Source organism: Ambystoma mexicanum, chromosome 1p (assembly GCF_040938575.1).
Source record: "Ambystoma mexicanum isolate Mex_15411 chromosome 1p, UKY_AmexF1_1, whole genome shotgun sequence".
Classification (NCBI taxonomy): domain Eukaryota; kingdom Metazoa; phylum Chordata; class Amphibia; order Caudata; family Ambystomatidae; genus Ambystoma; species Ambystoma mexicanum.
In genome coordinates, this window is record NC_090921.1 from 439,373,952 (window position 1) to 439,388,095 (window position 14,144).

The following is a 14,144-nucleotide window of genomic DNA, read 5'->3' on the forward strand; positions in this document are numbered from 1 at the left end:
GTGTGGTTTGGGAGTAAGGGCTATTGCAGTGTGCGCGTTGTGTTTGATTTTCTGTATCACTTTATTAGCTTGGTAACGTCATCCTTAGGTTGGCATTTAGGACATGGAGAGCTTGAGACTGTGAGGAGCTAGTACTGGAAACGTGGGATTAGCAGACGAGGTGAACCAGCAACGGTGCGCGGAAGGCACATGGGCAAGATTGTGGGTGTGCCTGAGGAGGCAACGAGTGTAAAGGCATTCGGGGCGTGGAGCATGCCTGTTAAGATTTGGCACTTGAGAGGGTCATAGACATTGAAAAGTATTGTTATTACTTTGTGCCTTTTACACTTAACAGCGGACTGTTGAAATCGTCAACTTGAGGGCAGGTAAAGGTGTTGCAGAATGTAACAGGGCAAATGTGAGGGGGGATATGCCCCTTCAACAGCTGTGCAAGACACTTCCACCATATAGAGAAAAAATCTGTAAATACAGCATAGAAAGGTCCAAGTGTACCGAGGGGAAATTGACTAAACCATGGCCACCTTGCGGAAGTTTCTCCAAAGACGTGCAGCAATCACTATTGACGCATATACAGAGTACCTATAAGGGGAAGAATCTGACCAAGCGTATGGCTACATATGAGTTATGGCGCATGTTTCAGGAGGGCGAGGGGGATGCCGCGAGGTGTCAGTGAATGCTAAGCCAGCAGGAGGTCAAGTATCCAGGGACCCATCCCTCCACACCTCCCCGTGCCCGTTACCCGTTACCCGTCCAAATGTAGCATCTGATGATACAGAAAATGAACAGGGAATGATGGAACTAAGGACAGCAGAGGGGTATTCTAACCCGACATATAAACTGCCACCATATACAAAGGAGGAGAAGCTGAAAGACACACGGCAGCCAGCTGGTGACAGAGAGACGAGCAGCAAGGCACCGCCGTGAAGGAGAGGCTCGAGGGCAGAACCACGAACAAATGGATAGCAGCACAGGTACTCCTAAGGCTTCAAGGGAAGACAAATGGAGAGGCAGAAGGGAGATTGAGGCGATGGAAGGCCTGAAGAGAAGCAGCGACACAACAGATTGGGCAGAGATAATGGACAAGGAAGAGAGGAGGGACAAGGAGAGGGAAGTGAGGTTAGAGCACAAGGGCAGCGAGAGAAGGTGAGAGGAGAAACTTGAGCTGGAAGATAGGGAGCGGAGGAGGGAGGAAGAGAGGGAACACTTGGAAAGGGAATGGGAAGAAAGGATCGAGAGAGATCTCAAGAACCGAAAGAGGGCAGAAAGAGAGATGAGGGTGAAAAGGGAACGGAAGCTGGAGAAGGCAGAAAGACAGAGAGAGATGGCACAGCAAGAAAAACACAAGTTAGCTGAGAGGGAATAGAAGAGGTTGCAGTTGGATAGGCTGGCAAGGGAACAAACGCGTAGGGAAAAGGACAAGCGAGCAATAAGGGTGGTGAAGACACAAGTAGCACTAGATAGGGGAAAGAATAGATTTGAGGAAGACAAGCAGACAGAGCCAGATAGCACAGGCTTTCGGCACAGGGACACAACCAACGGAGGAGGCGTAAGCCTAGGGGCCTGGGCAGTGGAAGCAGGTTTCACTTGAAAGACATCGATCTCAGCATGAATCCCAACACAGACTTGACATTGAGGAGACAGAGTTTTACAGATGACTTTTGTAGGAACATGGACACAGGGTCTGAAAATTAGGACAAATACAGTGGGGATAAAAGGGGTGAGCAGTTTCAATCCCAGTCAGCAGGGACAGGGACAAACTGGTGTCATGGGAGTATAGGATGTATTCACCAGGGGAGGGAGGGGCTGCCTAGAGGAGCAGGTCCAGCGGGCGAGTGACCTGTGCGCCTCACACAGCACCTATATCAATAGACTAAGGGATCTCCCAGGACGAAGATGAAGGGAGACATCCATAGCTTGTTCAAAGGGATGACTAGAGCATATGACAACAACAGGAGAGTGCCCATAGGCGGGATCAGCATGTTAGACTGATTAGGAGGACACATGAGGCGGCAACAGCATACACACAGATGCCCTTACTAGAGAGAGGAGGGGTGAAACCTCAGTATGTGCCATGGAAGCACACAGACAAGGAGAATGTGAAGTGTAGGATACCGTCACTGAGTGCAGGAGCGGGGAAGTAGATTTATGAGATGGAGAAAATGACAGCTGGCCATAGGTTAGCAGTGGGTGACGTAAAGGGACTGTTAGTATCAATACTACGAGATGCAGCCAATGATGTATGGAAGTGGGTGGGGTTCCCAGGGGTGACGACACAGAATACAGCACATGACGTTTCACCATTTGCAAACTGCAGGGTTGCAGTATGGCAAGCGTTAAGGACACAATTCCCAGACACGTCAGACATTGGGGCCATTACGTCAAGCAAAATGAGGGAAGAAGAAGATCCTATGCAGTTCAGGAGATTCAAGAGCTTTGGCGCCTTGAAACTCGAGAGCCTTGAGATAAAACAGTAGCCATATTCTATCATATACTAGTACAGGGGCTACCAGAAGCAGTGCAGAGGAGTTTACGGAAGTTAGTGGGGATACAGGGGAAGGGATGGCCAAAGATACAGCTCACAATAGTTCACCATTGCAGGCTGTGGCAGGAGAAGGTTAAGAAAAAGGAAGAGGACAGGAAAGCGGGTGAAGCGAAACTAGTACAGAAAAAACGATCAAAGTATGCGATAGAAGGGGCAGTAATAACCAGCACCACAATGCACGTGCAGCAGCAGCAACAGTCACAGCCACAGCAGTTTGCGCCGCCCATGAGGAGGGTACATGGGACTGGCAGACTGCACCAGGTGTTCAGAGGAAGGGGAGGCCTACAGAGGGGGCGTGGTTATGGACCACAGATGCATCACAATCAAGGGGTGTTTCCAGGAGTGCAAGGGAGGGGATACAGAACCCAGGGGACTTTTCTGGGGGTTTCCAAGGGCAATGAAGGGAGTCACCACAGTGCTGGACATGTGGGCAGATAGGGCACATCTCATGGGTATGTTGGTTCAGAGGGACACAACAGATTTGGGGAGGGCAGGGCCAACTGCCATATCAAGGGGATAAGGATGATTACTATGCACAGGACCAGCCAGCACAAGGGCAGATGCAGGGCTCATATCAACAAATGCCACAAGCACATGCACCACCAACACAGATACAGGTACAACAGATAAGAGCACCGCTACCACAGCATCTACAAGCATCACAGATTCGAGATAGCACACAACAACTAGCACAGATACGGAAGGATAATGCACCAGCACACATGGACACAGTGGCGACAGTACCCGTCTGACAACTGGGGGAGTTACCATGGTAGGGAACAACCCCTCTATAAGGAATGGGTTGTCCCAGTACCCTCAATAGGACAGCCCACAGATGAACTTGATGTGTCCCATCCTGTCGACCACAACCAATCCTGCGGAGGAACCTCGCATAGGAGTGGCGATAGGTGACAAAACATTGTCCTTTCTTGTTGACACAGGGGCAACTATGTCATGCATTAGGGATGGAGCATTTACATTGTCAGGTGATGCCATGAACACTCAAAGATTCTCTGGGGCTCGGGAAGTGGTTCCTTTTACTGATAATATCTCACTATCTATAGGAGATCACAATCTATCACTGCCTTTACTTTGCTCTCAACAGATAGCTGTTAACATGCTGGGACAAGACATCATGAGCAAACTAAACTTTACCATCTCATTCACAGACAAGGGCACAGTGTGTTTAACACCAGGCATACACATGCTAAATGTAAGGCATACACATGCTAAATGAAAGACAGATTGTCCACGCATATTGTGGATGCACATTACACAGGGGATGCCAGTGGACCCAGAGATGTTCCAGCATGAAACTGACATTGCCATTGCATCGATTCCAGGAATTGCAGGGAAACTATGGTGAGTTCCAAACATATACCTGTTCAGGCCAGAAACACCATTGGAGGAGCCAAAAGGTACAATAGTGCCCAAAGAAATAAAGGCACTAGAGGTAAGAGAGGATTGGATTGCATTGCATGGGATGGATGACACAGGGCAGGCATGCAGAGCAATAATTCCTCATCAGTCCCCATGCTAAACAATGTGTCCAACAATGGCTCAATGATATGAGCACAGAAAGATTTGATCAACAACTCTTGTATTCAGCAGAATTCTTGGGCTTCACAAGTCACAGCAGCCTCTCCTTCCAGAAACACATATTTATATTTGTATTTTATTTGTACCAGCAATTCAAATCTTGAAGTCCCATGACAGAGCAATGAACAACACAATCCTCGCTAAGTGGAAAGATAGTTTGTAGCAATTTATGAAAACAGAAGAAATTTCACATGAAATGCTCACACTACGCCCTCAACATGCAAAAATAAAAATAATGGAAAATGACTGGATAAAAATCCTCGAGGAAAAAACAAAATACACCCTCAACTTACAATGTGACACAGACATCAGATCCATCAACGAATTACCAGCCTACCTGAGCATCTTTCCTGATGCCAAAATGCGTGCAATATACCTGAAAGTCCGAACGAACACAATACCAACACGCCAAAACCAGTCAAATTGCTTCAACAGAACATTTCTGCCGCTTCTGTTCAGATACCCAAAAATCTGAAACACTCTTCCACCTACTAATGGAATGCAATGACCTCTCAGTACAAAGATCCAGTTTCAGCAGTTACTATAAGATCGGAGAACAAACGATGGAGACAGAAGAGAGATGGACGGAAATGCTTAACGGCAGATCGCAAAAACTCATCTTGACAATATGCCAATTTCTACAAGAAATTCTAAGTCTTGGCAAAACTGTAATAAGTTAAAAAGAAACCTTGGAAAACTGGAGACAAATGAAACGTTTGAAAAATCAAACTATAACATTTTTAAAAAAAACAAACAAAGAAATTGTATTTTATTTGTATTTCTAAAGCTTCTTTGCCAAGGCGTTGTACATAAAAAATCAATGCAGTACAATATATCAGGCAATGGTGACAAACCATTGTAGATCACAGAGTTAAGAAGGGGGTATCAGGACAGAAGATGAGCTTTTAAGCAGGAACAAAATATGTGAAGAGAATGAGATGCATGAATATCAGGTGAGAAAGAGTTCCAGGATTTGGGAGCAAGGTGAGAAAAGGAACAAAAATGTGACAATGCGGAGGGAGGTTTGTGGGTGCTAAGAAGATGAAGGTGTTCGGAGCTGAGGGACCATGAGGGGGTATAATGTGAGATGAGAGAGGCAAGATAAAGAGGGGCAAGGCCAAGCTAGCGCTAAAAGACTAAACAGAGAAAGTAAAAGTTGAGGCAAGAGTGATCGGGGAGCAGAAAGGAAGAACTAAAAAATTACCTGATGGAAGAACGAAGAGGAAGCAGAAAGAGAAGACGAATAGGAGAGTTAAAGTCAGAAGAATAAGAGGAGTAAGGTGGGAAGCAGGAAACCCAAAGAGTATGTCAGAACAGTAGTCAAGTCATTAATGAATTGAGGAAATGATGAGGAGTTAAGTAGTATGGAAAGAGATGAAGTGAGGAATTTTGCATATATTAAATTGAAAAAGGTGGCATGTGCGAGCAGTCAATGATATATGTGAAGAAAAAGATAATGAAGGGTCAAAACTGACCCCAAGATTGCCAGCAGAAGCAGAGAAAAGTAAGAGTGGGTGGAAAACAAATACAAGAAGGAGCCTGAGGAGGAGTGGGAGAGGCAGGAGGAAAGTAGAGGATCTCCAATTGTGAAGGTTTAAGGTTAAGAAAGTTGGAATACATCCAGGATTGCACAGTAGATATACAAAGTGAGACAAAGGCATGGAGGGAATCCGAACGTGTTGAGGAGAAAAATATTTGTGAATCATCAGCATAGAAATGAGAAGAAAGATTTATTAATTCAAAGATAGAAAATAAAGGAATAGTATAGACAGTAGTGGACACAGCAGCAAACATTGAGGAACACTGTATTGGGGGAGCGAAAATGTGTCCAGCCCATGATATGGTCATCATGGATTCCCCGTCGGTGACCTCTTCCCTTGTGTCATGGAGACGGCAGTCTCTACCTGATCCTGACCCTGGGGATGGGATCATGAGGGAGGATCACATGGGAGGAGACAACTACCAGGGATACTTTTTGACTCCATAAGGACAAAACGTGGTAAACCTCCTCTTCCCATGAGGAAGAACTTCTGATACCCGAGTTCTTAATGGCCTTTTGGCATTCCGTTAGGCCCCACCTGTGGCTCAAACACCCATCACTCACACTAAACATCTTTTGTCTCTAATATGCCATTATGTGGAATTCATAAGGAAATCTACCCAGGAGTTAAAGGTCCCAAGGCAACTATAGACTCCAACTCCCATAACCACCCAGGTACTGAGACCAGGAGGAAGACAATGGAGTTTGAGCAAACTGACAAGTGCTTGAAGTTTAACATGCAGATTAGTTGTTTTTCCCAATCTGCAATGAGCAGGACATTTAAAGCTGGCAAATGCACTGTCAAGTGGAGCAGTGTTGGATGAGACATTGCTGACACGCTGGTGCTCAGGAATGAGAAGCACACCAATGGAGAAAAGCCATGGAGACGCTGGTAACCACACCGGAGCTCCTGGAGGTTGGGCTGCTTGATGCAACACTATTCTCCAGTCTTGGCAAAGCAGGAGAGTTGGCATGGGCGCACAGAGCTGCGCAGGATGCAGAGAGAACGCCTGCACACTCTGAACTGGAAAGCGACTGAAGGAATCACACCGCAAAGGCGCGAGCAGCTTTGAAGCCACTGGAAGGAACCAGTGAGTCTTCCCAAAGTAGCTGGAGCGATCCGAAAGGCTTCATCAAGTGCTTGAATGCTACAATATTTCTAACAAAGAAAATGCACGATGGTTGTTTAGAAGCAGTCCAAGCAAAGTACCAGTTGATCACCCAATAAGAAGAATGATTGAATGCAGACATTGCAAAGTCCAAAAGCCAAGTATAAATGAATGCTGACAAGACAAAGTATGAACTCAGTTCTCAATAAGATGAAAGTTTGGATGCCGACCAAACCCAAGGTCACACCCATCAGTGTTTCCTGAGTTGTGCATATGTTTTAGTGTTATTCGTCAGCTGATTCCAGAGTCACACTCTGTGTGCAATAGATATTTCACAAATAATACAATGGTAGCGCTTACAGTAGTGGCCCGTTCCTGCAGTTCCCCGCAGTGAGTCGTATGGACCTTGTCCAGGAAGGTTTCTGCGTTTAGAACAAGCAGTGGTAAAATGCTGTACGCACTGTTTCCGTTCCAGAGTTCGGGCTTTGATAGCGGCAGCAAATACTGAAACATAATATTTCAGACTTGTTAGCTCCAGAGTGCCACCAGCCCAGCAAAACTACTTTCATTGGTACTAATGTGAAGGAACTTTTGGGTCGATATCACTTTATGCCTCTGCGACCTGGTTAATTGCAAAAATGTGTGCTGTTGCATTGGTGTGTCATAAAACGGAGACTTTGAGTCCCTCGACTCCGTTTGTTAAACTCAAAAACCAAGCTGCTGTGACTGCACCATATTACTGCACCAGAAGAACATAAGTCTGAATCCAGGTAGGTTTATGTGATAGGAAGGTTTAATTAAATTGCCCTATAGATTACACGTGTTTCGGCAAGGTGCCTTTCTCAAATCAGGGCATATCTAGATGCAATAAATCATAAGTGAAAATGGTACATATGCATTCAAAAAACACCATATTCCATGTCACATTGCAAAGATCAAAGATCAAAAATGGGAAAGTCAAGAGAAAAGTGAAGTCAGCCATAAAATAGAAAAGAAAAGTTCAGCAATTGGCATATTACCCATATGCATTTCCATTAGAGTTCAAAAATGACAGAGAGACAGTGTGGGGGATAGAGGAGGATGAATAGGGGTAGAGAAAATCAGAGATATACAAAAAATGAAAAATTAGTGAGATAGTGATCCTATCGCTGGCAACAACATCTAGAATCCTACAATTTAGCCTGCCTGAATACAAAGATAGAGGCGTGTCTAGACATTCAATAAACCGAGTCTAATGGCAGTTATTATTGCTGTATCGAAGTATTCATTAGTCAGTAATTATGGTGCAATTTTAGCCCTATCACCACAGTGCAAAACCATTTAACATGAGTGTGGTCAAAAGAAACGAGAAAAGAGTGCCCAGACAGGATACGATGCCCATTGTTAACGGTTAACAATACGGGCAATCATATACATTGGTCTAACGCGAAGATTGAAAAGATGAATCCCTTCCTTAATGTCCAGGCCAAATTGGTTATGAAAGATTGGTCTCTAATGGCGGGAACCTTACTGACATGCTGGGACACTTCTTTATCCATCTAAAAACATGCAGAGTTGGGGCACAGAGGGCCAGAGAAGGGGGAATGTGCCCTTTGATTTAGCAATCCAATCAAGGAAAAAAGTTCTCCGCAAAGATCGGGCATCAATTAAGAAAAAAGCTGACCTAGCGGAGTCGGCTCAAGCTGCCTCTCTTACAGTGTTGACCACAAAATACAAAAATTGGGTTTGGCAGCACCGTAGTTCCAGAAAAAGTGGCAATTGGAAAAACATATGACTTATTCCATAGAAATGATAACAAAACGTTTTTTTTTTCTCCGGTCCGGGCATGTTCCTTGGTTCAGGAAATGAACCCCATCACTGAAGAAACCTGGTTAACATGCATGGGGTCACTTTTTTATAACTCTTCAATAGGCCATTCTCAGGGTACAAACAGCGCAGGGATTGGAGAGTGCTGGGATCTTTCGAGGCTGAAGACATGGAAACAGTAATAAAGAACCTAAAAACTATGCATGCAGTCGGCCCTGATGCACTACCCAATGTGGTGTTCAAAGTGAATCCGCCAGCGTGGACTGAATTCTGGCCTTTTGGTTTAAAAAAATCTTAATATTGGGCCAGATCCGGGGTAGGTGGAAGGAGTCCGTATTGATTGCTGTCTCATTTAATTTTCTGTTTAACTCCGAGAATTGGCAGTGAGCCAGTACCCTGCCTCATGTACAGCGATGATAATATGCCAGCATGAATGACATGTCCATAAACCCCCAAAAGACTAAGGTTTTGGTCCTGTGGTGCAGGACAAAACACTGGGACTCCTTTGCTTTGGCATTAAATGGTGTAAAGTTAGGGGTGGTTAATTGCTAAACCTTCTTCGGTTTCCCTATCTGTTTCACCTCGACACAGGTTTCTTTTGGTGAGGGCATATCAGGTCACATACTCAAGAGGTGGCACCTGATAAGACGCTTTGTGGCAGGTTCTGGTGGTAAAAATACAGAGGGCCAGATTAAAATATACCAGACAAGCATCATTCCCACCCTGAGATACGGTCTCAAATTACTGTCCAAGGCCCATGTGGAGTGGTTAGTCAGACTTGAGGGCAGGTTATTAAGAACCATCTTAAAGGTACCCAACGCTACGCCGGTTGAGGCGCTGCAACTTGAGCTGGGAGTGCGTTCTCTTCACGCTCATTGACTCCTCAAGAGATGTAAGTTTTATTGTGCGCTACAATTATGCCCTCCGGACGATACCAAGTTATTGAGTCTGGTGGCGCCAAACTTATGTAGAGAACCACCAAATCTTGTTCTTGTTGCTCTGTCAAAGACAGTAGTGGCCCATTGAGACAATATTTGTTTCCAACTTGCGAATCTCTCTGATATGCCGGATTATCTCAACCTGCTTAAGAGAAAGACCTGGGAGTGGGACAGGGCTGCTTCCTTTCTGAAATTAAGCGCCAAAAGGCACTATCGGGAATATTCACAACAGGCATGCATTATAGATGGGGCGTGCTCCTACCTTCTCTAGCATTGTACTGAAAAAATGAAGGAATTCATCATATATCTCTGCTTAAATATCCTACCCGCATACGAATACACAGGGAGTCGATGCAGAGTCAAATATGATGACAGATCGTGTCGGTTGTGTGCGGAACATGTTGCATCTAGCGGCCATGTCCTGACACAATGTAGCATGCTTGGACAGCAGTACAGAAAGGGGTATGCAAGCATGGTGTCAAACTTGGACACCTACAAATGGACCAATTCTGGACCTCATTATGCAGTGCAAACTCACTGGTTATCTCTGGCGCTGGGGTTTATGTGCGGAAAGGAGCTGTGAAGTGCTTGCTGGCAGTGGCATAACAGTGGGGATAATAGACCGTGCACCTGATCTATAGATTAGAAATGCTTTAGAAGATATGTTTGGTTGTTTGATGATTAACACATTCATACAAGTCAGTGAGTTTGTTGATCAACACATTTTATATAAGTTAATTTCTATTCATGTTTTAGAGTTTTAGGCTATGTTTCTAATATGAAATTGCGGAAATGACGGTATTGTGGTTTTCTTTTTATATTTTATGATAAAGTTTTGTGTTAAGGTTTTGTTCACCAAAATACACCCAAAAAAACCATAAAAAAATAAGAATGTTTGACTGCAGACAAGACAAAGTATGAAAGAAACCCCCACTCAAGTATAGATTCATGAGATGCCAAGGTGGGGACACTGTAAAGAATTGTGAAATGCATTAAGAAAGTTCCTGACATGCAAGTATACCAGGCAGCTGAAGCTGTAGGAAGATTTCTGGCAAAGGAGTATACCGGTGATCTGAGAAACCTTAAGAAAAGTCCTGACAAGCGAGTACACTCGGCAGTTGAAATCGTATGAAGATTCCTGGCAGGGGAGTATTCCAGGTGGTCTACAAAGTATCAGAAACACTACAGAAAGACAGTTACAGAATGTATTTGTTTAAACAAGAACTTTATGAGTCCAGTTGATCTAAGAATGTAGTGGAAGGGGAATAACCTCTGGGTTCAAGGGACTTTACCATGGAGAACATTGTTGTTGGAGTCATCCTTTAAAGTTTTAGTTTTGAACACTTTTGGCCCAACATCCAGACAAAGGGCCTCATCACGGGTTGGGCGGTATCCTGGGTGTAATACTGCCCAACTGTAATAGCGTTAGCGCCAACCGGTCCGGTAGTATTACCGCCGGACCACGGGTTGGGCATTAAAGGAAAATCCCCATTCCCCATTGGGTCCATCGGACCCAAAGGGAAGTTTTCAGCACAAATAAAGTGCGCTAAAACAGCCAGCAGTAATTAGACTGAAAACAGGGCATTAAATGGGATTTTCACCTCCGGAAAAAAGCTGGAGGTAAAACAGCCCATTTAGCACCCTACTTGTGATAGGGCCAGCCCTTAAATGCGGCCGTAATTGCATTACACCCCGCATGTAAGGGCTACCGCCCAACTCGTGATGAAGCCCAAAGACATTTCCTTGCACCTTTTGTTGTTTTGTTTAGTGTGAGGGACATAATAGCCCCCAAGCAAATGACATGCTCATCATCAGAAGAGGTGTCACCTTTAATCTCGATGGGCTATGCAGCCTCTTCTACCATGTCTCCCAACACACAACTCATTCTCCTCATCCAAAGACAAGTCCTCCCAAAGACATCCACCTCTAAAGAAATTCTCAAAGTCAAATTCATTAAAGATACAAAAGTGGTCTGAAATTGCTAACGCATACATTCTAGTGTCCCCTCAGAGCGTACAACCCACAGAGCCACAGAGAAACCGGAAGTTATCTGATCCTTTAATAAAGCTGCACAAACATCCCTAGAGATTCTAGGGCATTGACTGTAATGCTGAATCTGTTCTAGAGACTCAGTCATTCTGATTGAATGCCACCTACCCCTCCCAAATGAATTCAAACACATCTGCCAACGGTGCAAAAGAGGTTGAGCATGATTTGGGACCACTGGCAAATCTCGCCAAAACTCATAAGTAGGCCAAGTTCACTTTTCCGGCTGACTCACAAGTTTGATGAGGGTGGGTTTTTTCCAGCACTTGTAATAATACTCATGCTACATTCTCAAACCATTTAAATAAATTATATTAAGAAAACAGCAGTCATTACAAACCTGTTCTCGCTATTCTTGCCTTTTTCCTTGCTGTCCCAAGGTGAGGAAAATTCCATTTTAGAGGAAGGTCTTGCTCGCATTGCATTACCCATTTGATGAATGAAATCCCTAAAGTGCATTAAAGAGAAAATCATATGTATATTATAGGATGCATGCTTGCAATGATTGTAAGGGCAATTTATGTTGCCAAATGGTAGCTTACCAGCACCCTAAATTGCACAAATTATCTTTCTTGGCATAGTGAGCTGATGAAAACAAGATCTAGAAATCAGTGCAACTTGAGACTGACAAGAGCATCCAGTCCCCACCCACTATTTTAGACATTGTATTCTTCCACTGCTAATTGTCACTGATAGTTGATAGTAGAGATAGTAGATCATAGTGTGATAAAATAAAGCAGTGAATTGATCCAGTGGTATAAATGATACATACAGAGAGAAGTGCAAGGAAACTAAAAGGTACCCTATCTGTCTATTAATTAATTATTTTATCCAACATAACTCATTCATTAGTGGTGGGTGTGCTACAGAGCACCTAAACTCGTATATCCTCTCAGGGGATGAAAAGAGCTTGGTGGCTCATGCAGGGAAATAATACATGGGTTGCCTCTCTCCCTTTTCTCTTCCCACATGGGCATTAAGATGTTATTCTATTCTGCTAGTCTTAAATGATGGACAATGACCTATTAACTGCACAAAGCCTTTAATGGACACACACTAGTATATTTGCAAAGTCTGATGGTGACAGTGCCTTCTACTGGCAGTCTATGCTCTTCTCCTGCTTTGCTGGAGTTTTCTTTCTCCGCCCGCTACCCTCTTCTCTGTATGCCTTCTCTCTTAATAGAAACTCCTTCCAACACTTGATATTACTCTCTATTATCATTATGTCCTCCCGCAGTTCTCCCCTCTTACTTGTCTGTGCTTTCACTTCCACTTCTTGCCTCCCTCTCTGTGAATCTTACTCCATCTCCCAACATTTTCCCTTTTCTCTATGCCACCACTTTAGCCTCCTCCTTCCTTCTCCATGATACCTCCACATCATTTCCCAACAGCCACCTGTGTTTCTATCACTGGCTTCATTCACTCACCCTACTCTGTGGAAAACCATGGCTTTTAATGGGACCTAGAAACTCACCTGAGTTCACCATCCATGTGATGTGTGCTTCAGTGTATGATACTTAATTGCAACTACACATTGATGCAGCAGGGATCAGTGAGTCATTTCATAAATGTATAGACACTGCACTGCATGCTTTCACATACCAGGCGTTCTCTAAGCTAGGTGGCCATCTTGGTTCCCATGCCTGTGATTCTGCCACTCAGGTGTGAATCTCATTGCATAGCAGTTCCTTGCTGGACACTTGCAGCAACCGTGCTTTGCAGAATATAGCTGGAACAGTCGTTCTCACATTGTGAGGTGCAGCTAATCTTGCACATACTTGTCCTAGCTTGCGCAGCCTCATTTCAGTGGGGATGTATTGGCCAATAGCAGGGCCTTGTCCCTCTGAATACATTGGAAGACGTCTATGATGAGATGGTAATGGATGTGCATGTCATGGGTGTAAATCCTCTTTCACAGCCCTCGGGAGGGTTGGGCGGTCCACAGGATTCCCCTGTACCACCTCCAGACCCAGCATCATTGCACAGGTAGTTGGACAAGTGCCTCTCATGATCTCATACACCACCCCAAGCACAGGCATGGAAATCTGTTATATTACATATAAAGGAGCTTGTGAAGTGCTGCTTAGGAGTCTATCCTCTTGGTGCCAAGGGGAGCAATGGTTAAAAAAAGGGAGCATAGGTCAAAAACATATAAGGGAGAGGGGATGGTAGGGATTGACACGAAGGGGTACCAAAATATTTTGTGTGATAGGGCCTTATACATTATAGCCTGGCGGTTGGAGTTCTAAAAATGTTGTTTGAAGGGCTCACCTACGTGTTAAAGTCTTGGATGTGGGACATCTAAGAAGGTCTATGAAGCCTTGTACTACTGAACAAGGAAATCTAGGTGTAAGACAAATTAAGTTTGTATAGAGAGCCATATTCAAATAAACGTGGGCAGAGGTCTTCACTGGCATTGGAGGTATAAGGAGGTATAGGGATATGCGATAATTGTGTGTATTGAACATAGCTCCTGTGGATAAATGTGAGGAAATAGTTGGGGTGAGGAGGTGTGGATAGCAAAATCAGAGTGTTGTAAGATCCTAGGGGCCAAGGAAAATGAA

General features: G+C 44.4%; 1 protein-coding gene across 1 annotated transcript in view; it reads right to left on the minus strand.

The window, feature by feature from the left end:
* Positions 1–14,144, minus strand: part of LOC138572406 (uncharacterized) — a 606,109-nt gene that overhangs the window by 56,198 nt on the left and 535,767 nt on the right. The window contains exon 18 of the mRNA XM_069649265.1: positions 11,921–12,028. Coding sequence (XP_069505366.1) covers positions 11,921–12,028 — 108 coding nt within the window. The remainder of the gene's footprint in view (positions 1–11,920; positions 12,029–14,144) is intronic.